Consider the following 24,822-nt stretch of genomic DNA (forward strand, 5'->3'; position numbering starts at 1 on the left):
TGGGATGTGTAGTCCACCACAGGACTAGCGGAAGTCCTGTCGGAGGGAGGAGGGGATCCATCTCCCCCCCTACTTTTTTCACTCCTTTGAAAAATTTTGGATCACCGCTTTCGGGGAACCCTTAAATACTACAGTTGCACAACAGGGGACTGGCATGTCTGGAGTCAGAACTAAGATTTCCCAACAAAAATTTTGTCCTCGGTATCCACCGCACCTGCAAATGGCAGGTATATACTAAACGATGAAAGGAAGGCAGGTATTGTCAATGATACCCATCCATCCGGCTCCATGGTCCTGGCGCTGCCCCTGTGCGCTGGAATGGGACGAAAGACTCCGGGCCTAGGGTAAGAGGCGCGAGGATGCAGATCTGCTGTTGCCTTCCAGCACCGGAGTTCCACGACCCAACGAGAACGGAGGTATTACCCGGTGGTGGGCCGGGCCCAGGGACTGGTCAGCCGTGCGCTCCGCCTCTCCGCGGCGCCGCCATTGTCTCGTTGTCGGTCCTCTCTGGAAGGGTCTGGGTCGAGCGTGGTCTCTAGGGAGGGACAGGTCCAAGGGATAGAAATCACCGGAACAGAGCTCGTCTTTGGGGTGCATCCCTGGGTACCGGCTTACGCTCTCCAGGAGCGCGTGTCCACGCTGCGCTAAAGGCTCTCGGGCACCGACCTGCAGTGGCCATCCTCTCCCCTTGCACACTCGCATCTGGGCCGGGCAGGTCAAGAGAAGTCGCCGGCTCGGTCCCTCACTCCACCAGCCAGGGGGCGTGGAAAACTGAGACGCCCCGTGGCTCGGTGAGCTAAAGCCGGCCTGGTTGTGAGCCAAGGCGTGGGGATTTTTTTTTTTCCCCGCCATTGTCATTATTGATGATATCAGCTCATCTATCGCCGCCTCCCCTCCCATTTCCCGGGTTGTCACTGCCCACTTGCTACCCGCTCCTCAAGTCCCCCACAGGTTGGAAGCGACACCCCATGGGCCTGCGCGCGCTCCCCCTCCTGGCGAACCTTGTCTTCCGGCTGGGAGTGAGGGAGCAGGCCCGGAGGAGCCTCCGAGGCTTTAACTAGCCTCGGCCAGTGGCGACTGGGGACTCCGGGCTCTGGGTTGGTCACCGTGGGCGGGGAGTGGGAACCCGGCACAGCCCCGCTGCTGCAGTCGTACTCCCGACGCCCCGGCGGTCCTGGGTCTGCTCCGCCCGCACCGCTGTCACCTTCAGGTGGCCTCGGGCCCTCACAGAGGGGGCGGTGGGAAGTCTCCTGGCTTCCCAGGGCCTGGGCTCCAAGAGGGCACTGCGCGCTGTAGGAATCCGATACCCGCAGGTAGGCCGCTTGGAGCGGATCTGGTCTGATTGATGGTCAAGGCTAGGGGACAGGAAATTGTGCGCAGGACGCTGATGGAGAAGGGGGACCAGGCTGGTATCTTAGCGTTTCTCAACAGTCCTCAGCAAAAACACTTCTGTTGTCCCTCTCCGTTGTTTTCTACACAGAACGTTGATTATATTATTTTGCGACATGTGGAAAGCTTTATTGAGATTTTATAAGATGTCCACTTCTCTACTGAACGTGATACTTAGTCATGTGGACACTAAGAGCACATAACTTTAAAAGAATATAACTCAGGCGATGAATATTGACTTTGAAATCGGAATGTTTATTTGGCAGAACTGTTTATTTCAATGACTTTCACAAGTCATTTCTCTAGCGCTGTTCTGAAAGCTTGGGGGTATTCATACTGCTTAGGAGATACTGTGAATAAACTGCGGAATCGAACTATATTCCTGCAATTGTTATCATTACCAAATCTTAATATGCTAATAGAAATGAGGGGAAACAATTACAATAATGCCTGGTGCATTGTAGACACCCAAAAATTATTTGTTGGTCCTAGCTTCTACAAAGGTTAGGCCCTGGGATACAATTGTCAGGATAACCAGACTTTCAGGAGGCAGCCATTTGTGTACACACACACACAGACACACAGACACACACACACACACACACACACACACACACACACACACACACACCAGTAAAATCACATTCTGGGAAGAAAGGTTCCCCAGTACGAACAGGAAACCTGGCCTAGTTAGAACATCAAAGAAAGCTTCTCCAGAAAGTGACTTTTGGGTATACCTTTAAAAGATGGGGGAGAATGACTTAGTAAGGGGGTGGGGGCTAGAAGACAGCATTCAGAAAACCAAAAAGTACTGTGGAAGGACAGAGAATGTAAGGTGGCTATAAAGAGATAGATTTCAGACTATCTATCTAAGGTGTTAAAGCCTTTTGCTCCAAGAGCTGAAGGCTTTAGGCATGGAAGCTCTATGAGCACACGTGTCCCGGACTTTACTGTCTGCTGTCTGTGTAGGGATCAGAGTAGAAAGGATAGCTCAAAGGATGCGTGGCATGGAGTTATAAACGTAGAGATGGAAGGAGATACAAATTCCAGGCAGCTGCAGGCTAAGTGGTGGGCAATTAATTAGCCCTTCATACCTCAGTTTTCTCTAAGACTACGATTGCAGCTTACTAGAATAATCTATGTCTGTAATGGTTTTGTTTCCAGTAATTGTGCATCCTTCATTTTAAGAAACTGGGCTCTTAATGAAGTCCGAGGATACCATCGCAGAAGCCCCTCTGAGTTTAACTGCTGAGGGGTGAAGATGTGGAGTAGTCATGGTGTGGAGAGAAGAAAAACACTAGCGTGGCTTCTGGGTCATTTGTTTTTATTTTCTGTGAAATCTCTTCTGATACTTCATAATTTTTTCTGCAATATATTTTACTTGTGTCACCAAACCTATATGCACATATTTTCAGAGATATTCACATAAAAACAGTGGTTCAAATGAGGAAATATTGATACCTTTCATTTTCAGGAACAATTTATGTAAAATATATCTTCAGTTAGATGACACGTTTTTTTAAAAGATAAAATGAGCCCAAAGAGGTTATTCTTGTTCAGTGACCATTGCTTTAAAAACAGATGGTCGCATGTTTTATTAATCAAGTGCTGTACTCTTAATCACCTTCATCTTCTAGCAAGTTCAGTCATATTTTTCTTAAGTGAAGCTGTTTCCCTGGCCTATTTTATTTATTTAGCTTTGGTTATTTGATCTAGGGTTTTGCCCAGTGTGGACTGCTGGCTGGCTTAGAACTAGCTGCGCAATTTAGTCTTGACTCCATCTTGAAGCAGCCCTCATGTTTCTGCCTCTTGAGTCCTGGGATTACAGAAATAGGCCACCACATTCAATTTTGCCTACACTTTTCCCCTCTTTCTGTATGTTCCACAGAGCATAAAATCGCCAAACTGTGGTACATATTGCTGGTCCCGTAGTCAAAATCTTAGAGGAAGGAAGTGATGGCAAGGTGGAATTGAGTGTGAGGTTGTGATTTTCAAAGGGCAGTGCCTGGGGTGCGTGTGATGCACTGACTCAATAACCTTTGTCCACTGCCGCAGCTGATCATCTGTTGTCTGTTATTCTTTCTCACCCAACCACAGGCATGTACATGACTCTCCACCACACAGCTTTTAAAGAAGGACGTGAGGATCACAGATAGGAAGTTGGAAATCAAGCATTGTAGAAATGCAATCCTCAGAAAAGACCAGTGTGGTTTGCAAACCTCATTTTTTCTGCTTCCCTTTGCATCTTTCTCCACGATTACCATCACACCACAGAGAGAGGAAAAAGGAAAAAGCTCAGACACATCTGTAGACACACTAAGACTTCTTTACTAAAAAGTATTCTAGGGGTTGGAGAGATGACTCAGAGGCTGCTCTTCCAGAGGTCCTGAGTTCAATTCTCGGCAATCACATGGTGGCTCACAACCATCTATAATGAGGTCTGGTGCCCTCTTCTGACATGAGGCGTACATACAGGCAGAATACTGTATACATAATAAATAAATAAATCTTAGAAAAAAGTGAAAGCACTGCAGGTGCCTCCTTAGATGATAATGTACTCTGTCCTGTGAGCCACTGTTAACTGCAGGTGAGGAAAAAGCCTACGTGAAGTTGTGAGGCGAGGGCATGTCTTATAAAAAGGGAAGCTCACTTGGTATAGATGGAGTCCCCTTCATACGAGTGTATTTCCTAAAATTCCATTAATGGTGTACTTGGCCTTTACTCCTTTCATTTAGGAGATGCTGGAGGGTCTCCTGTTCATCATCACATCTGTTTACTAGAGACTCAGCCAGGCTTGTACCATTCAATACTTGTGTGATGGCTATTAAGCAAATCATAACCTGGGGTTCTTTTCATTTCTAGCATTCAAAGTAAGCAAATGAGAAGATCTATCAATAGTAAAAGGCCCAAATTACCCGCACAGGTGGGCTTAATCTCTCTTGCACTGCTTGGTCACTGGAGCTTGGAAAGTCCTGTCTTGCTCTCCTGGCATCTGCCTTTGATTTCCTTTGGTGTTATACCTCACTAGGGACTTGTTTCTCTGTAAGGCTATAGCTTCTTTGAATGCCCTCAGTGGCTATTTGAACTTTACTATTTTCTTCCTCAGAGGAATCTGTTTAGACTTGAAGCCCAGTTTTCCCCGAGAATGATCAGAAGTTAGTGACAGTAACTTTAAATTGTAAACTTCATTTGTTGAATATGACCATTATCATCCTGTATGTTTATCCCTATAATACATTTTTTACCATCTTGTCAGTGTACTGTTTTAGGCAGTATTGTTTAGACTTACTTCAGATACCACACAATTCACTCATTACAATGTTCACTTCAGTGGCATTTTAGAATATTCCCCAAGCTGGACCTCTGCTATGTTCCAGTGTTAATTATGGAATATTTTCATTATTTCAAAGGAAAGAGTCATCATGCTGAACCCTCCATCCCAAGGCAACTGCTAAGGTGTACTCTCTTTGTAGACATGCCTCTCCTGGAGGTTTTGTGTAAGATTGGACTCTTAAGAGATCAGTTCATTTGTGACTGGCTTTTTGATTAGCATATTCCAAAGTCTGTTCATCTTCTATCAGGATCAATAGTTCTTATTGCAAAGTAGTGTTTCACTGGATGGATGTGCCACCTTTATCTATTAGTTCAGTATGAGGCTTTGGGTTGTTTTCACTTCTCGACATTTTGAGTAATGCTGCCCTTTAGGGTTCATGGTTTAATGAACCATATATATATATATATATATATATATATATATATATATATGAAATTTCCAGACTACATAGTAAGTGTTGAACTGTATGAAAAATTGTTCGGTAAGCCCACCAGACCATTTTATATCTTTAATAGCGGCCTATGAAGGATCTGATTTTCCACACACTTCCCAACATTCACTGTTGCCTGTGTCTTTTTATATAGCCATTTGGTGGGTATGAGTTGGTAAACCATTGTGGCTTTGATTTGTGTTTCCATAGCAACTACTGAGAATGAGCTTCTTTTCATGATCTCATTGTTCATCTCTGTAATGTCTTTACAGATGTGACTTTCCCCCCTTTTAACTGAATTATTTGTATTTTCTTCTCACATTTTGTTTTAAGCTCATTGTTGTGTGTGTATAGGTGCACAGTACGTGTGTGGAGGTCAGAGGTCAACCTTGGGTGTGTTCCACATTACTCAATCTTACTGTTTTAAAACAGGGTCCCTCACTGTACAAGAACCTCACTGACTTGGTTAGACTGTTAGCCAGCAAGCCCTGAGGAATGCTCCCGCCTCTTCTTATCCAGAGCTGGCATTATGGTATACACAGCTTTTTACTTTTAATGTGGGTGCTGGAGATCCAATTCAGGTCCTCATATTTCCATGGCAAGCACTTAACCAACTAAGTTGTATTATCCATCCCTCTAGGCTAAGTGCTAATATCAGACAGGGTTAGTCATTGTAACTCAACCTAATGTCATAAAATCAATATGCATTGAGTGTAGGTATGTGAAACATACTCATTATGAAGATTATCAGCATTCATCTTTCTCCTCTGTCTTTTCTTAGGATCCCATTTGTCAACTCTCAAGCTTTTATAGGATGCTGTGAAAATTTGCCAAAGTTGTTTTTCAAAAGAGAGAGAGGTTGCAGCTTCTTCTTAGGAACAGGGACGTCTGCAATTGCTTTCGATGCCTAACGTTGCAGAAGCTGGAAGATCCACCGATTCTGGACATGGTGAGCACAAATCCAAGAACAAGTCCCCAGAAGAGGATCTACACGGTGCTGTACAATCTTTTTGCACAAGTGCCTCAGGAGCACCTGTGGGCCCCAGAGGAGATGGTCATTATCCTTCGAGTTGTCCAGTGACTCATACACGGGAAAAGATTTATGCCATCTGTTCTGATTATGCCTTCCTCAACCAGGCAACCTCAGTCTACAAAACTCCCAACCCAGCCCGCTCTTCTTGCCTCCCTGACAATACCTTGCTTTCTGCTGAAAGTAGTTCAGCATACATTGGTATTCCAACTAGTGCATCAGAAATAATCTATAATGAAGAAAATAGCTTGGAGAACTTATCCACCAGCCTGGGAAAACTACCTCTCGCATGGGAAATTGATAAATCTGAATTTGATGCGGTGACCACAAATTTGAAACACAAATCAGGTAAGAAGGAGCTGTGAAGTTCACAAGTAAAAACAACCAGAAAACAATGCCAAGTATTGCTAAATCTTACAATGAATATTTTCTGTTGCTCAACATGGAGCATTACTACCATGTCTGTCATTGCAATTTTTTTGTTTGTTTGATTGTTTTTTTAAGTAACCTTGGGCATAGTTAGTCCCTGGATGTATTGCCCATGGAAACTTCCAACAGTATGTGCGTATTTTGGGAGCTTTGAAAACAAACAAAGAATAAAATGTAAGTATTAAAGATAAGTACAGAGTAGCTTAGAAAAGGCTAATGACATGGCTATGTTAATACTGTTATTTTGTAGTTTTGCAGGGACATGGTCATATATTTCCTAATGTAGGAGATACTAAGACATTTTATTTTGAACATTTTTGAATGTAAAAAGAATATCTGCTTTGATCAAAGTCTTGATTTTTTTTTTTGTAGCTACTGTGTTGTAAAGTCCATTTTATTTCTCACATGTGTGCATGTATGTTTCTAAGGACCTGTTCACACTTCTTTCCATTTGCTACTTGTTCCAAATGTTAAAAGAGGAAGTTAGAAGAAATGTTAGAAGATTCTGACATCTCCTTCTCTCCTTTTCAGTGATAGCTCTAAAACTTCCAGATGGCAAGGAAGTTCATTCTTTAGTCAGACCTGCGATTGATGCATTTTTGTTAAGCCAAACTTAGAAATGCTTGTCTTAAATTGGTTGATAATATGAACAGGGTCTTAAAGCATTTAAATTGCTTTTAAATTTTAGATAACAGTGAATCTATAAATACAGAATTCTTTGTCATACCAAAATTTTAGCAGAACTGCCTAAGAATTAAATATATAATCAAATATTCTGTATCTAAGATTTAGTGTCTATTTATATATTTTGTATATGATTATGTAGTTATATATTGAATATAATACAGAGGTAGAAATAAGAATGGTTATATATAGATATGGAAATACATATTCATTACTATTACTGAAATATGAACATGAATTCTTAATCACCGGGAATAAAAACCAATATCTTCTTTTAGGATCTGCTTTAAAAAATAACAACAGCAAAATCTGAGCACCCAGAAAGTGCTCTATCTACACAGAATAGGCTGGGCGCTCACAATTTAGGAGGATGGCATCACTCAGGGTGCAGTGTACAGTCCTCACCCTTGCACTGGAGTGCTTTTCAGATACTGATGCTTTTTAACTTTCTTTGAGTTAACAGTAATTCTGAGAGTGCATGAAGTAGGTGTCACTGTTCTTATTTTATAGATGAAGAAATTGAGTCTCAGACAGGATAAATCTCCTGCCCAAAGTTGCACAGCCAGATAGAGCTAGGATTTTATTTTGCTTCTAGTCACTCTGATGGTTTTTATAAATTCTCTATGTTTGTGCATTTCAAAATCAGTTGTTCCAGAGATTGTTGTGTAAATCTGTAATCCTCGGGTAATTGACATGCTTTGTTACTGCCAGTATTTATGTGCAATTTGTCCTTTTTTAAAAATATTTTACTTTAGGGTTTATAGTACTATGCAGGTCCCTTAAAACAAGCCGAGGAGTGCTTTCTTCTGTTTTCTGTGAGTTTGTAGTAGGATATAAAAATTTCTAACTATAATTATGGAATTTCTGTATTGATAATTTTGTTGTCCCATTTGGGGGCCTGAAGGTATGCTCTTATTTTAGTATCTTTAGTGATGACTCATTCTTCATTACTGATCCGTTTTACCCAACCTGACCCTCTAGGTGATCTAACAGCACTTATATTTGCCAGTCCCTGATCTAGGGAATGAGTATTAGTTTCCTTGCTGTGCATTGAAACTGACCAAAATAAAGTGTTGCTTCTTTCCAGTCCTTTCTTTAAAATGTGTCAACCTTCCAGAAGTCTCCAGAGTTCCAGAATAGCACCTGCCATTGCAGCTGTTGCCTAGGTAGAAGACAGCGTCTTGGTGCTCTCTACTGTCCATTGCTGAGATTTTAAAAGTGCAATTTGAAGCTCTGCTACTAGGAAAACTCACATGTGCATTCTTTATGCTTTCTTTAAGAATTGACCCCCTTTAACCAGGCATGCTGGCACTTGTCAGTAATTCACACACTCTGGAGGTTGAAGCAGAAGGATTATGAGATTGAAGATAGCCTAGGATACATAGTGAGAAGGCGAAACCTTGCATCAGTGAAAAAAAATGTTTTTTTTTTACTACTAATATGGCGAGTGTTTCAGATCTGTCTTGTTATGAAGACCACTTTGATATTGGCATGGTTGTCCCAGATTTCTTTTGATTGATGTTTGTGTGGCACATCCTTTTTAGATGTACAAGTTACATTGCTGTACAGTTTCTGTTTCTTACTTCTAGAGCCATGGTGTCTTCCAAATCTGCAGATTTTAAAATCTGGGTTAAGTCAGAGTTGGCCCTATCTTTTCCTTGAGGGTGACTCATTTCTTAGTTTTCTCATACACTGTATTATTTTGGATTGTGTCCTGGATGCCCTGTTGTATCAACTCTGGTATATCACCAAGCAAGCAAGCAAGCATGCAAGCAAGCAATCTCCCATCTTCCTCCCTCCTCTTCCTCTCTTTGTGTGTGTGTGTGTGTGTGTGTGTGTGGTGTGTGTGTCTGTCTGTCTGTCTGTCTGTCTGTCTGTCTGTCTGTCTGTCTGTCTGTCTGTCTGCCTCCCCCCTTCTCTTTTTCTGATTGAACTGAAGCTGCAATCTGTCTTTTAAAGACAATTCTGTTCTTGGATTGGGCTATTAGCCCTGGCTGTCTTGCTTGGGGTCTGCTCTGTGCATGTGTGGTTCAGGTCTTAGAACAAGGTTTAGGCCACATTTACACACAGAATTTGAGCCTCTCTTTGGTAACTTTCCTGTTTTCAGGTTCCTTCTTGCCTCATTTGGTGGTGATTACTCAGAATTCTGTCTTGTGTTTCTGTAAGGAAAAACAATGGTGTATTTTCTTTCCTTTGCTCTCCCCTCCCTTCTCTGTTTTCTGGTGACGGCAGTTCGGCTCTGTACTCCAGTCTGGCCTGTAATTCTTTTCATTTAAGTTTATTTATTTTATTTTTATTTGATGTGTATGGGTGTTTTGTCTACATGATGTCTCTGCCCTGTGTGTGTGCCTGATACTCTCAAGGCCAGAATAGCATGGTGGATCCTGAAACTGGAGCTATAGATGGTTGTTAGCCACAACGTGGGACTGAACCCAGGTCCTCTGCAAGAGCAGCCAGTATTTTAACTGCTGAGCCAGCTCTCCAGCACCCTCCCCCACACACATTATTCTTAATCTTCCCACTTTAATATTTTTTAGTACTGGGATTACAGGTGCGTATTGCTATACACTGCTCTGGATTGTCCTTTATTTTCTTTCCTCATATTTCTCTCTGAATACCAAGGTGGTTAATGCATGTGTGTAATGGGAGAGGGCTATGTGAGTGTTTTGTGGGTAGGGTTGGGAAGAGAGGATAGGGTAATGGTACAGAGCAGTGGACAAAGGTCATTACATTCCAGCTTCTACTTTGACATTGCTTTCTTCCTTCAAGTTCAGTGGAATGTTGGCTGTGGAATCAAATCTTCTTGTGGCAGTATGGAGATCTCTTACTTGCAATGTTCTTACACATTTACCCCTGGGAGAATCATATTAAGACAAACACCAAAAGCAGCATAGGGACAGACTCACAAAACCCAGTGAGGAAAGAATAACAGAGCGGTCTTGGCCCACTGATGTCGAAGACTTAGTGCTTTGTTAGCCTCAAAACTTGGTAAAATTACCAAGGGATTTAAGTCAAGAGGCAGAGGAGGGAGTCCCCAGGAAAGTCTTCTCTGTCTTCTCTCTGAGATTCATTTTAACCAATGAGAGAATCTGGCCCAGTGAGATTTAGTTCACGTTTTCAAGTGGTTGTTAAACTCTGAAACATTTTGTATATTCTGACACAGAAAGGATAATTAAACAGGAGGGAAAATTGTGTCTTGATTGTATAGTATTCCTTGTATAATGCTTCACAGATGTCCCTTGTGTTGGCAGTATTTCCTGAGTCCCAGCTGGTTATAGAAGCTACATGGTTATTGTGTATGGTTCTGAAATAGGTCTCTGCTATGAGTCTGTAAGCATGTATTATGTCCACATAATCTGTGTTTGATAATACAAAAATAAAATATTAGCCTCAATTAATTTTCATATGAGATTTGATTATTTCATTTAAAATAGATGATGTCAGGGAGATATTAATGTATCTGAGTATAGCTGAAAGGAATGGTAGCATTTTAACAAAATCAGCTGGGTACATTATTATTATTTTAATATGTATGTTATTTTGAGTGGATAAAATATCAACATGGTTCAGCAATATATAAATGTATAAAAATTAAACAAGGTAAACACTCCCTCTCACTTTTGCCTCTTTTGTCCATTTGTATGTGTGTGTGGGAGGCACACATAGAGGAGACCATGTTTTGCATTCTGGTTCCTAGTGCAGCATTTTATTTTAATAATGTAACATATTCTTCACTATAAATTCATCTTGAGGTCTCTGGGGCCTAGAGTTATTATTAGACAGAATGCCATCATGCGTGATCCAGTGCCTTAATAGAAATATGTTAATGTGAGTTTTCTTGTTTTATACAAAGGATTCCTTTTCAGCAAAGTGGCCAAGTTTAACTCTTTCCTGTTGGTAACATGAAATAGATGTGGTTAAAGATTTTTGGCCTGGTTATTTTACCAGCTCTAAGAGACTAGCTCTGGACTTGGGTACGCTCTTGATAGAAAATACCATTTCTGGCAGTTCAGATTGTTTTTAATTCTCTTCTTGCTTTCTTTCTAGGGAAGAGTACTATTGTAGGAAGCACAGGCAATACTTCAGGATGATTGCAAATACCATTTTCAGAATGCATAGCAGTTCCTCCCTAATTCTGTTGTACCTTCTGGTGTAGTGCTTTATTTCATCTGAGCATTTTCCTGTTTTATTCCTTTGTGCTGTAGGCAGTGCAAAGAAACAACTTTCCAAGAAAAAAGCTTCAGATAAAAAAGGGCGGCATCAGAGGGAGTGTCCCCAGTATTCTGCTCTTGAAGATGTTAAGCAGCGGAAAGTGTTAGACCTCAGACGATGGTAAATGGCCATGTCAGTTTTTACTTTCTATTCTTAAAAACATCTAATTTGATCTAATTAAGTTTTCTGGGTGTAAGGTAATAAATTATATTTACTATGAACACCTTTAGTTCTAAGATTGTGTCTAAATGCTTTAGGTATATCTCAGATTTTGGAAGTAGACTAATTGAGCTGGGCCGGTATTTCCTAGACTCACCTGGCCATCAGTCTCATTTTGTGAATCCTCCCAATGGTAAGCTACTTTGGATGATATTTAAATTTTGATGTTGTTGTTTGCCTGGTTGTTCTTTGCTGAGGTTTCAAAGAAGTGACTGATACCATATTTACTGCCACACCTATTAAAATTAGCAATATTTCTTTTTTGTATAACTTCCAGACTAAATTAACATTTTCTAGAATGTTCTAAAAGTTAACCATATATGTGCTTGCTGGTCATAGCCTTTTAGTCTCAATTTAGAATCTCTATCTTTTTTGTCTCTGCCTCCCTCTCTGGGGGATTTGTGTTTTCCTTTTAAATCCTCAGTGACAATTTTGCTCCAAGGCTCCCTGCCCAGGGGTTCGTGGACATGGTGGGTGATAAAGGAATGTTCTTTAGTCTGAGTAGAAAAATCTCTGAACTTTTTTTTTTTTTTGAGTTTTTGAGTTTTTCGAGACAGGGTTTCTCTGTGGCTTTGAAGGCTGTCCTGGAACTAGCTCTTGTAGACCAGGCTGGTCTGGAACTCACAGAGATCCGCCTGCCTCTGCCTCCTGAGTGCTGGGATTAAAGGCATGCGCCACTGCCACCTGGCAGTGATTTGCTTTCTTTCTGCAGTATTTCATAAGTTGCAAAGTACCAACTCAACTGGGCATTCACATAGAAATTTGAGTAGTTGGTATCAGAATTTATATACCAATAATTCCTTTCTTGGTTGAATAAGATGTGTTTTAGTAGCTTGCTAGCCATAATGTAGCTCTTCTTGATAAAATAGATGATTTTTACTGTCATGTATTCTTTGTGTTTAATAAGTAGGAAATATTTTAAATGAATAATAATTTTACACTGCATTAAAGTTTGCCTTATGGTCACATTTTAAATCACTCATAAGATATATACTTCTGTTCTTCATATTTTGTATTCACTGAAGTGAAGAAACTGTTTGATTCCTCAGGTACTGCATAAGCCGGCCACAATACAAGACTTCATGTGGTATCTCCTCATTAATTTCTTGTTGGAATTTCCTATACAGCACAATGGGAGCTGGGAAGTAAGTATGTCAGGTTATTGCTGTTACCAAACTCCATCTTTGAAAGTAGTTTGAAGGAAACTGGATGTGGTGGCATGCACCTTTAATCCCAGCACTTGGGAAGCAGAGGCAGGCAGATCTTGGTAAATTTGAGGTCACGCTGGTCTACATTGTAAGTTCTAGGGCAGCCAGGACTACATAGGTTGACCCTGTCGAAAGGAGCAACAAACAAACAAAAAGCAAAAGAAAAAATAATTTGAAGGTATTTTTTTTAATAATGGAAGACTTTGAGAGTAGATTTTTCACAAACTGAGAAAAAAATGTACATATTGTTGTAAGGCTTTCAGCTTAAAATATTTGCATGCATTCTTTTCAATAAAATAAAAATGAAAAATATTGCTAAAACTATTTTCACGCTAAACTTCTATATTAACACCGAGTCAGATTTTATTTGGTATGACTGGAACTGTGAAATGAAAGGAAATGTTTCTTTTGTAGTCTCCCACCTATAACCCAAGAAGATGCTTTACATATTTTGGGCTTCCAACCCCCATTTGAAGATATTAGGTTTGGCCCTTTCACTGGAAATACAACACTCATGAGGTATGGAGCTGCCCCTTAGGGACACTTATTTCTAATTCTGTGTAGTTATAATGCTGCAGTGTGTGTGGAAAGTAAAGACAGACTTTGGTGCTGGGTCCCAAGCTCCCTTAGATATGCCATGCGTGGACTGTGCTTGGGTTTCTGTACAGTAAGAACAGTGGGCCTTCCTTGTTATGAAACTATTGCTATGAGTAAATCTTCTTCTTATTTTCAGATGGTTTAGACAAATTAATGACCACTTCCATGTAAAAGGATGCTCTTATGTTTTATATAAGCCCCATGGGAAGAACAAAACAGCTGGAGAAACAGGTAGGTGAAACTGAACATCCCCCCACCCATCCCTGAGTCCAAGCTTTCAGGTTGAGTATATATCAGAAATTGTATACTGTTTCCTAGGTGATGTTTTCACCTCTTTATCTAAGGAGATAATCATGATCGTAATCTGTAGGGCACTTTAGAACTTTAAGGCATGTTATAATGTGCTCTTGACACATTGCTTATATTGTTTAACATTGTTATGTATTTGTGTGCTTGATAGTAAAACTTCTAGGATAAATCATGGAATTTGCAGTTCATTTAAAATATACTAATAGCATTGTAGGACATTTGATGCTGGACTGGCATCAAATGATAACACAAAACTACAGGGTAACACACTGTGAAGTGACAACACTATTGTAAAACAGTCTTGGTTTTAACAGACATATTAATGAAGTTGGTCTTAAGGATTATTTATTATAAAATAGTTGAGTTGTTTTCATTGTTTAATGATTTTGACTTTTCAGTTGTCATGATAAACTTTGAATTTTGTGGAGCAGACAGCTGTAAGGTACTGTTAAAGAAGAAACTTTTCTGAACCTCTTTGAAATGGGAGACTTTATTCAAGATTGTTGTAATGGGGCATTGTGATAGGGATTAGAGTTTAGTTTCAACATCAAAGGTTTATTCCACTCTACAAATCAAAGACTGGGAATATGTTAAAGAAAATTTAAACTGAAGTAAAAGAAATCAGAGGGACCAGTGCCTGGCATCCTAACATATTCTAGTCCATCAGGAAACTGGACGAGAGCATTTAAATTCAATCATTGTACAAATAAGTTATGAAGAACTGGATGAATTAGACCATTTAGGGGGGAACCCACTACCCACCACCTGGCAAGATGCAGTCATTTTCTAATTGTGCTCAGCTGAGACCTCAGGATTCTGTGGAAGAGCCTTGGTGGGACAGGGAGATGGTACAGCATACCCTCATGCCCTGTTTTGGCTATAACAGCTCTGCTTTAAGAATAAGTTTCCTGATCTTGAAATCATCAGAACAATGTTATGTACCCTGGGAAAAATAGAAAAACATCTTCTTATTAGAAATCATGTGTATAGATGCTACATATTATATTTAATAATGAGAAACATTATCCCATAGAAGAAAACCCACCTCACGGCTTCTGGAAAACTAGGACATTGTAAAGAGTGCTTGCAGCAGACAAAATGATGTGTCAAGGAGAGCAGACTTTCTCATCCATCTCCTCTGCCCATGGAATCCTGAATATAATCTGGACAATTAAAGTAGTTATCACAGCACTAATGAAGTTTTGTATGCATTTATAATAAAAGCTCTTTTCTCTCCTCTGTTTTTTTCCTTTTTAAAAATTATTTATTTATTTATTTATTTTTGAAACTGGGCTTCTCTGTGTAGCTCTGGCTGTCCTGGGGTTTATATTGTAGATTTGGCTGGCCTCGAACTCACAGAAACCTACCTGCCTCAACATCCTTAGTGCTGGGACTAAAGGCATGTACCACCACTGCTGGCAAAAGCTCTTTTATTGAACATTTCTGGGCTGCAGGCAGATTGGCTCAATGCCTGTAGTCCCAGCACTCAGGAGGCTCTGAGGCAGCAGGATTGCTCTGCATCCAAGGCAAGCCTGGTGCTTCATGCTGTGTTTCAGGCTAGCCTGAACTACAAAGTAAGACCCTGTCTGTGGATGTGGTCCATGGATGAGCCCACTTTTGTTTGATCTCAGAAGTTAAGCACGGTCTGGCCTGGTTAGTACTTGGAACACAGAATGAGACTGTCTCAAAACATAAACAAAACAAAAAAACAGAGCAAATTATCAGAGCCTACACTGTACTCAGTGGTAGAGAGTTTGCCTGTTATTTCTAAAGGCTTCAAGTTCCAGCCTCATTGAAAAACAATAGTTTCAGTTATCCGAGAAAGCTTCTCTTTGCACATTTTTACAATTTAAAAACATTTCAGATGCTTTTCTAAAACCATGGTGATTATAGACATCTTTTACAAACATTTTACAATGTTTGAGTATACAAAGAATAAAGTTATACATTTTACCTTAATTCACCATCTGGAAACTATGTACAATCATGTTTGTTTATGGAAATGAAATGAAAGACTGTACTGAATTTATTTTTAAAACTCTTCATCTAATCTGCGTGTCAGTTTTTAAAATATGAGCAAATGCAACTTAAACTTACAGCATGGCTGATTATTATTCATCTTTGTGAAGTAAGGGTTTTAGTAGAGGGGACCCCTGTCTGTGCTGGTCTGCCAGGAAGTTAAAGTCTATGTGGAATGCTGTGATGTAACTTCAGAGTAGAGCCAGAAATGTTAACATGCACTTAGGCAGAGCCCCCCTCCCTGCCCATGTGGGGCAATCAAGGAGCTGCTGCCGATACTGATTGGCAGTTCTTGGTGGTCAGCAGCTATTTTAGTGGCCAGAAAGTCCATCGCTGTGAACATACCATTTAGGCTTTCAGCTTGGTCTTTTTAGGGTTTCCAGCTTTAATGGGCTACTAGTTAATGAATAATTTAATTTCTTCCAGGAATGCAAGTTAATGAAACCTCAGTTAATGGCTTTGAGTACTCAATGCTTATAAAAATTTGCTTCTTAGGCTAATACTTTTGAAATCACTTGACAACTATTACAGTGATGGGCAACAGATCAGGAGAAACAGTTGTCGTGGAACTTCAACCTGACTGCAAAGCTGACTGATGCCTTTGCATAAAGACAATTGTCTTAGTTAGGGTTTCTGTTGCTGTGAAGAAAACCATGACCAGAGCAACTTGGGGAGATATTTGGCTGGTATATCCTCAGTCAGTCCATCGAGGGAAGCCAAGACAGGAACTCAAAAAGGGCAGAAACCTGGAAGCAGGAGCTGATGTAGATAAAAGTCCTAGAGAAATGCTGCTTGCTAGTCTGCTCCTCACGGCTTGCTCAGACCGCTTTTAAATACAACCCAGAACCACCAGCCCAGGGATAGCACCACCCATGATGGCCTGGCCCCTACCACATCAATCATTAATTTTAAAAATAAGCTCTGCAGGCTTGACTATAGCCAAAATTTATGGAGGCATTTTCTAAGTCAAAGTTCCCTCCTCTCAGATGACTATAACTGTGTCAAGTTGACAAGAAACTAGCCAACACAATGATAATGTATGTGTTATTTGTGTGGCAGGTGTGTGTGTGGGGGCATTTGTGTGTGCACATGCTTGTACACCATTATTTATTTATTTATTTTAATTTAATTTATTTATTGTATATACAACATTCTGCTTCCATGGTTATCTGCACACCAGAAGAGGGCACCAGATCTCATAACAGATGGTTGTGAGCCACCTTGTGGTTGCTGGGAATTGAACTCAGGACCTCTGGAAGAGCAGTTGGTGCTCTTAACCTCTGAGCCATCTCTCCAGCCCTTGTACACCATTATTGTAGCTTGTTTTTACATAGAGTTTGTATTTATTCATATATATTAGTAAATTTTAAGTTGGGATGTTTACACTTCATCTAGACATTAGTATATCTATAATTTAATCTAATTACAGGTTTCTTTTGTAAATCTTTTGTAGACTTAGTTTGTATATTGTGGAGTTTATAGACAGATGTGCTTCTCTGAGGCATACTGATTCAGAATCTTGTAGTGACAGATGCCCAAAACCAGAAAAGTTGAGATCATGATTGTGTACAGTTACTGGGTCTTATACACTCATTGCATTTCTTAGACAACTTGATGTGCTCTTAGAAAGACCTCATAAGCAAGGACATGTTTCATTTGTTTTGCTGATGAATTAATCTAAAACTAAAAGTAAATTCATTTATATTTTTACCCATATTGATAGCTTCTCATTCCCTTCCTGAAACTCATAATGTCAGTGTGTTCCAAATTGTGTCTTAACTAGTTCTCTGTGTAAAATATAGACATTGCTTATATGGCCCTCAGTTTGCCTGATTTTGTCTTTGTAGCTCCAGGCGCCTTGTCAAAGTTGACCCGAGGATTGAAAGATGAGTCATTGGCTTATATCTATCATTGCCAAAATCATTATTTTTGTCCAATTGGCTTTGAAGCAACCCCTGTTAAAGCTAATAAGGCATTCAGGTAAGCAGTTCCATACTTGATAAGAGCACTTAACTAGGAAATGTGTTGTACAAAGTGCTTTCAGGAATTAAACAGATTCTAGGCTCTTAGAAATTGGGAACGTGGTAGTGTGTTTTGTTCATACCCAATATGCATATGTTTTGCAGGACTGAGTGCACTTAGAAGCTGTTGCTCAGTCACTGTAAGAAAAAGCCATCTGAAGTACCACTTTAATGACTATTATGCAAAAGTGAGTGGGCATTCACATGCTAGCTCCTGTTGCAGGATATTTGATTACACTGTGAACCCCAAGATTTCCCTGTTTACTGGAGAAACCTGTTTTTAGCTGTGGGGTGGCTTAGCCCTAGCACACATCTTTAATCCAAGAGCTTTCTCCTTATTGTAAACAGGATTAAATAAAAACAACATTCCATAGGTCAATAGGTGGAGCAATCAAACCATAGAGCGTATTAAGGAGTCAGGAGGATGGATAGACACACAGGAAGTAGAAGGGAGGGACATTGAGTTGGAGGAGATTTGTTGGAGGCACGATTTTGGAGAGAGGAGAGGCTTCAGAGAGAACAGCTGAGGAGGAAGGTCAGCTGGGTGCTTTCGCTGCCTCTCTGAGCTAGCCGGCTTTGACCCCACCATCTGGCTCCTGAGTCTTTATTGAAAAAATCGAATGATCAGATTTTGTTAAAAACAACAATCCACAGTGTCCTACATGCTGTGTGACAAGAGTGCACAACTGAGTACATTAAAAAGCATCTCTGTACTCATAGTGAAGAACGTGGGATTTGTCTGGGTTGTTCTCTTTTATTGCAAGGAAGCTCAGGACCACACACACACACACACATACACACACACACACACACACACACACACACACACACACACACACACACGAACTTTCTCTTTGAAGGAAATGTAGGAGATCTATTCTAAACAAGGGCACTGAGTTTGATTGTTACTCTTTCTCTTTGCAAGATCCTTCACGAGGGACCTGAAAGCAGAGATTATGGCTAAGAACAGTTGAAAATGGAAGCCATGCATGACTGTCTCATCCCACTTATTTTCTGGTCAATTTATACTTGGCTTCATGGGCCAATTGGTGACTGAGGAGGAAGAAATGGGGTGGAAATTACCTTTTCAGTGAGGGCCCAGAGTCTGATTGGAGAACAGGGCTTGGCCATTAGGATAAGAGGGTTTTTTTTTTTTTATTATTATTGCCTTCCTTCCTTCCTTCCTTTCTTTCTTCCTTCCTCCCTCCCTCCCTCCCACCCTCCCTCCCTCCCTCCCTCTTTCCTTCCTTCCTTCCTTCCTTCCTTCCTTCCTTCCTTCCTTCCTTCCTTCCTTCCTTCCTTCCTTCTTCCTTCCTTTTTCTGGAGGCCATGAAGTTCCACTGAAAGGTCCTTGGATGACTAGTGCTTGTATACAGGAGCAAGAGTAAAACTGCTCTTTTTGTTAACTCCTGAAATGCTCTGTCCATTCAGGCACTGTTGCACTTCTTTTATGATTCCGACCTCTGCCTTTCCCTTCCTTCAGGTAGCAAATACAAAACAGGCTTTGACTTTTATTGCTTTGTTCTGTTAACAGTTGGAGTTCTTCACCAGGGAATATATGTGCTTATGCAAATCTCTAGGACTTTAATTAGAATTTCCAGGGGTGGGACTGAAACATTGTTTAAAATCATCATTCCCTACCTCCAGGCCATCATCACTTTAGGATGCTGCTACAAACTTGGATGCATTCTGAAAAAAAAATAGCTGAAGAAAGCTGCTTAGGATATTCTCCCCTCTGGAACAGGGGGTAATACGTTAAAACATTTTAACCCTCGATTTTGAATATGGAAATAACTAAGGCTTAAATCTAATTCAAGGATTTCTTGAATGGTCTAAACCAAAATGCTGGTGCTCATACATGAACAAAAGCCATCTTTAGTTTTAGTGTTCTGGGTTTTTTTGTTTTGTTTTGTTTTTGTTGTTTGTTTTACCAATACATAGTTGGAATGGCATATTTTGGGAAGTGAATGCTATTTATTAAGCTGACTGTGAATGTATTTTCTGTTTAGCAGGGGCCCTCTCTCACCACAGGAAGTAGAATATTGGATTTTAATTGGAGAGTCAAGTAGAAAACATCCTGCCATTCACTGTAAAAGGTATGTTTTAGTAGCTTTTGTTTTTTTCTTTTTTAATTTGTACAATATTTCCTTCACTGAAAGCCCAGATAAAAATTGTTTTAAGTAGATGCATGTAGATATATGCGCATACCTGTGTGGTCATTAGCCAGTCCCAGTGCAGTCCTGCCACAAAAAATTCTGCTATGCTCTATTTCTCTCTAGCCATATAGCCGGTTGGTTCGGCTTCCCATCATCACAGATGTGCCTCGTTGGGAATTTTATGCAGATGAAATTCTATCCATTTTTTGTCTTGCTTTTCCATTTAAGTAACATATTAAGATATTTTTTTCCAAGTGAGGCATGATGTTGCACATCTTTAGTCCTAGCAGAGGCAGCCATATCTCTGTGAGTTCAAGGCCAGCCTGGCCTACAGAGTGAGTTCCAGGATAGAGCTACACAGAGAAACCCTGTCTTGAACAGCATCAACAACAAAAAGACTCTCTAAAAAATTTAGAATTTGTATCATTTCTGCTAAAAATCCTGATGTATATTTGATTAAAATAAATCTTTAGGACTGGTGAGGTGGCTTGGCAGGAATAGGTACTTACACGCAGGCCTGATAATCTGAGTTTGATCCCTGGAATCCACAGGGTGGAAGGAGAAAACCAATTGCTGACAGCCATCTTCCAAAGTCTACACATCCACTATGGCATGTACACGCCATGCACCTGTACACCTTCCCCACTTCCCTGTCTGGTCCCTCCCCCGTCCTCTCTATCACCTGTACACACACAGACTGATAGAATCCCTAGAATTCATGGTTTACTTTAGGGAGAAATGACATCATAATGGCATGGAATCTTACAAACTAACATCAAGAACTGTATCACCACAGAATCATAACCTCAGTAGTTTAGATCTTAAAGTATAAACTCACACATGTCCTTTTAATAGTTCTCCATATTATAAATTGATTAAAAATTTTCATTTTCAAGTTATTGTTGGTCATATTTTTTTTTAAAAAATCCCTGATTTTCCTGTTTAGACCTTGATTTTCACTTCTCCACCAAAATCACCTATTCCTTGTGTAACTTCCTTTGATTTTTCTCCACGACCATTTTGTATATTAGTAGAGACGTTGTTTTTTAATTCTTTCAGAAATTTAGCTAGACACATAGTGACACATTGTTAAATGAGGCAAAAGGATCATGTGAACCAAGGGGTTCAAGGCCAGCTTGCACAACATATAAAATCCCACCCCATGTCCCACCGTAAGAAAACAAATTGACTTGATTATAATAGAAAATGTGGCATGCCACTGCTTTAGCCTACAAGATATTATCTGGTATGTTGGTATGTAAGAACAGAAACAAATTATAAACTGAGTACATTGACAGGAATTGGATAACCACAACTGTCACAGAAAAGGAAGCTTTTTAAAGGCTAGTAGACCGGACAAGGCTGACCTAAAAGAATAATCAATTACCATTTAATATATTGTGGCAACTTGCTCTTGGAAAAAGCTTTAATACAATGGTACTTTGAGCCTAAAGAAAGCTGTCCCTTTTCTTCCTGTAGATGGGCAGATATTGTCACTGACCTAAACACTCAAAATCCAGAATTCTTAGATATCCGACATCTAGAAAGAGGGCTGCAGTTCCGGAAAACAAAGAAGGTAAGAACACTACTACATTGGAAGCCACTTCCCAAATGACCAAAATGCAGTATTTTATTAATATTCTTGAAGTGGTAAATAACAGAAACCAAGTTCAAACTGCCTTAGTCAGAAGAGTAAGACTTATTTAAGGACACAGGCTAACTGTAAATTCCAGGCCAAGGAGGATGCTCATAAGGAAATGACACTCTGTATTTCAGTAATGGTAGAAGCCAAGTGGCTCAGGATGTTAATCCTGTTGTGCTCAGTGCTTTAGTTGAATATGCATTTCTTGCAGACTAACTTTCAATTTATGACTTATTTTCAGGTATAAATTGAAACTTATTTGCCTTGGTTGAGTTTGACAGTCTTGGCCCAATATGGGTAAATTATGGTCTTGAGGCAGAGCCATGTGTACAAACATGACAGCACAAAGAAGCTCTTAGAAGCAAATATAGTATAGATATAGTAGACATCCTTTTGCTGTAAACCTGTTGATAAAAGAATAAATGAAACTGGGTGTGGTGGCACATGCTTGTAATCTCAGATCTCAGACAGGAGGATAATGATTTCCTCACCACCCTGAGTTATAGAGATTGTGTCTCAAGAATCTTTGAATACAAACACACACACACACACACACACACACACACACACACACACACACACTGGGAGGGAATAGGGTGAGTTTTTAGGAGAGGAGAGGAGAAGAGAGGAGAGAGAGCACACACATAGAAAGGGTAAAGCATGATCTTAGTGTATGGTAAGTGTATGAGGCTATGACCTATGCTGAGTCTAGGCTGTGGAGAGGAGTACTCTAAGGACTTTGTTATATTGTAAATACAGCTGTCAGGAAAGGTGAGCATGTTAGTGTGTTCTGATGCATGCAGGATAGAAAAGTGTTTTCAGACATGTGAAAGAATAACACCATCACCCCAAGGGAGTCAATAAAGACCCCACAAATTTATGAGTGTTTCCTCTTTATTGTCTTCATCTTTTTTTCTTTTGTCCTTCTCAGGTTGGTGGAAATTTGCATTGCATCATAGCATTCCAGAGACTCAGTTGGCAAAGATTTGGCTTTTGGAACTTTCCATTTGGAACCATTAGACAAGAATCACAGCCTCCCACACATGCCCAGGGAATTGCCAAATCTGAGAGTGAAGACAATATCTCCAAGAAGCAGCATGGGCGTCTGGGCAGGTCCTTCAGTGCTAGTTTCCACCAGGACTCAGCATGGAAGAAGATGTCTAGCATTCATGAGAGAAGGAACAGTGGCTACCACAGCTACAGTGATTACAATGGCAATGACTGACAATGCTGGGAACTGAACCACTGGTGTTACCCACACAGCTGTTATGTACAGGACTGCTTTAAGGCAGAGGATGGTTTTATTAAGTCTATCAATAGGAACAGATCATTTGGTACAAAGCATAACCTGTAGTTCTCCAGTAAATAAGCTTACATAGTGTTACAATGGATGGCTTCAAATATATAGGCCGGTAAGCACAGATTACTGCCCTTTTAAAGTTAAAGGTAGATAAACAATCTGGACAAAGGGTTTCACAAAATCCTATAAAACCACAACTGCTTCAAAACAAAAATACAAATGCATTTAATATCATCAAAACTGGAACTATTAAAGCATGAAGTGGTCTCTTGAAACTTGATCCCTAGTCATTTATTACAGATACTTTGATTCCTAAGAGCAATTTGCAAGGCACTGTCTGTCCTTAAAAAATGGGGGGTGTTAAGTTGTAGCTTTTGTTCATGTTAAAGCTCATTTAAAATTATCTTGCCAGTCTAGTTATTCTTTCAATGCTAGCAGTATTCACCTCACCTCTTTGCTTTCCTGAATTACTGCCTCAGGATTCTCAACAAAGAAACAGAAAATACTGAAGAAACTGACCTTTCTCCAGATGTAGACAGGTGACTTATGGCATTGATTCTGATTCTCTTGTTCTGGCACATGGCTGTGAAATAGTTACTTGAAGTGTAGGTCTTGAACGGTGTCTTCAGGTTTAGAATAAACCATGTTTTAGGGCTATAGTAAAGAGCACTTGGAATCCAGAGTTTCTATATCCATGTACTATGTGCAGTGAGAGCTGATATTTGGTCTCTTAATGGAGTCATGTGTTAACAACAGCACTGAAGACACACTGACAATGTCTAGGTCACTCTGAGGCCAACACTCTTGTATTCTCAACTCTGAGCTGTTTCCTTTTGTGAAACAGCCAAACAATTAGTTGTTTGAAGGATGTGTTAAATATTTCAGAAATGTGAATTCAATACTTGAGCTCCTCTTTAGTTTCTGTCGTTTTTTCTTCTTGCTGCCAATGTGTGACTCATAGACTTCTAGGATATTGTTCTTTCATGTAATAGGCTCATTCCAGGACTCAAATCAGTAACTTGGTGATCACAAGGTGCTGGGTATGTTGTAACCATATTGCAATACACCTCAAGGGGAGGTTTCAGATTTTTATTTTTAAAAATTTTCATTTTTTTCTCTTGAATTTTATATCCATTTATCCACTCATACATGTCTAGCCTACAGAAAGGGATATATATTACAAAATGGTCATATTTCTGAAGAGATTATTTAGCTTGAAATGTAAAGGACTGAAAGATTTGTAGGTTATTGATTTTGTTACTTCATACTGGAACTTTGAAAATGTTTTCATCAAATAAAGTTTTGTTTTCTACTTTTAATCATGTGAGTGTTAATGAATCTGTGTTTTTGCTAGGGCATATTCTTGTATCTGTATGAAGCGTATGATAATTTGTCAATTCCGTGTAATTAGTGTTGTAAGAAACATCTAGCAATTTTAATAATCAGTGAAACAATGTGGAAGGTGATGACTTCTACTCCATACTTGCTCTTTCTCAAGTACCTGGGCTCTGGTTCTCTAAAACTTCATAACAGGGAACAGAAAAATTCGTATATTAGTTTGAACAAAATGTGGTTGCAATTTTTGTGAAGTGTGTTTTCAATATAAGCTGTTTTTTTTTTTAATAGTTAGGTTGAGTATTTTAAAACAAGTGGGTTTGAAGAACCAAGAGGAAAGGATAAAAATGGAAAATAAAGTGTAAACCTTTAAAACCAAGTGACAGTAGGGACAACAGGAAGAGTTTGTTTCCTGTATACTGATCATATGCTTTATAAAAACAGTGGTTGACACATGATCACCTAAAACTTCAGCTTTCAAATTCGGAAGTTATTTAAAGCACTGTAA

The 24,822-nt window shown here is 39.9% G+C and overlaps 1 protein-coding gene across 8 annotated transcripts; it reads left to right on the forward strand.

Annotated features, from left to right (window-relative positions):
* Positions 1-206: 206 nt before the first annotated feature.
* On the forward strand, positions 207-24,298 carry Bivm (basic, immunoglobulin-like variable motif containing). Of its 8 annotated transcripts, none has more exons than XM_027396808.2 (11): positions 281-416; positions 5,586-5,685; positions 5,935-6,531; positions 11,502-11,628; positions 12,777-12,872; positions 13,350-13,454; positions 13,669-13,763; positions 17,708-17,840; positions 19,891-19,977; positions 21,517-21,613; positions 22,611-24,298. In XM_027396808.2, exons 3-11 carry the CDS (start codon positions 6,057-6,059, stop codon positions 22,902-22,904), a joined length of 1,509 nt encoding a protein of 502 aa, XP_027252609.1. In that variant the 5' UTR covers positions 281-416; positions 5,586-5,685; positions 5,935-6,056; the 3' UTR covers positions 22,905-24,298. The 8 variants fall into 8 exon arrangements, with proteins under 8 accessions (XP_027252611.1, XP_027252607.1, XP_027252612.1 ...); XM_027396809.2 differs by lacking the exon at positions 281-416 and adding an exon at positions 1,176-1,313; XM_027396810.2 differs by lacking the exon at positions 5,586-5,685 and having other exon boundaries at positions 207-344.
* The last annotated feature ends 524 nt before the right edge of the window (positions 24,299-24,822 follow it).

The sequence above is a fragment of the Cricetulus griseus genome, chromosome 2 (assembly GCF_003668045.3).
Source record: "Cricetulus griseus strain 17A/GY chromosome 2, alternate assembly CriGri-PICRH-1.0, whole genome shotgun sequence".
NCBI classification, from domain to species: domain Eukaryota; kingdom Metazoa; phylum Chordata; class Mammalia; order Rodentia; family Cricetidae; genus Cricetulus; species Cricetulus griseus.

What these genes read in the sequence shown, in the direction of transcription:
- Bivm (XM_027396810.2), top strand. Translation starts at nt 6,057, where the DNA reads ATGCCTAACGTTGCAGAAGCTGGAAGATCCACCGATTCTGGACATGGT. An exon ending in AAATTTGAAACACAAATCAG is followed by an intron (nt 6,532 to 11,501) that starts GTAAGAAGGAGC and finishes TTTGTGCTGTAG; the next exon opens with GCAGTGCAAAGAAACAACTT. An exon ending in AGCACAATGGGAGCTGGGAA is followed by an intron (nt 12,873 to 13,349) that starts GTAAGTATGTCA and finishes TTTCTTTTGTAG; the next exon opens with TCTCCCACCTATAACCCAAG.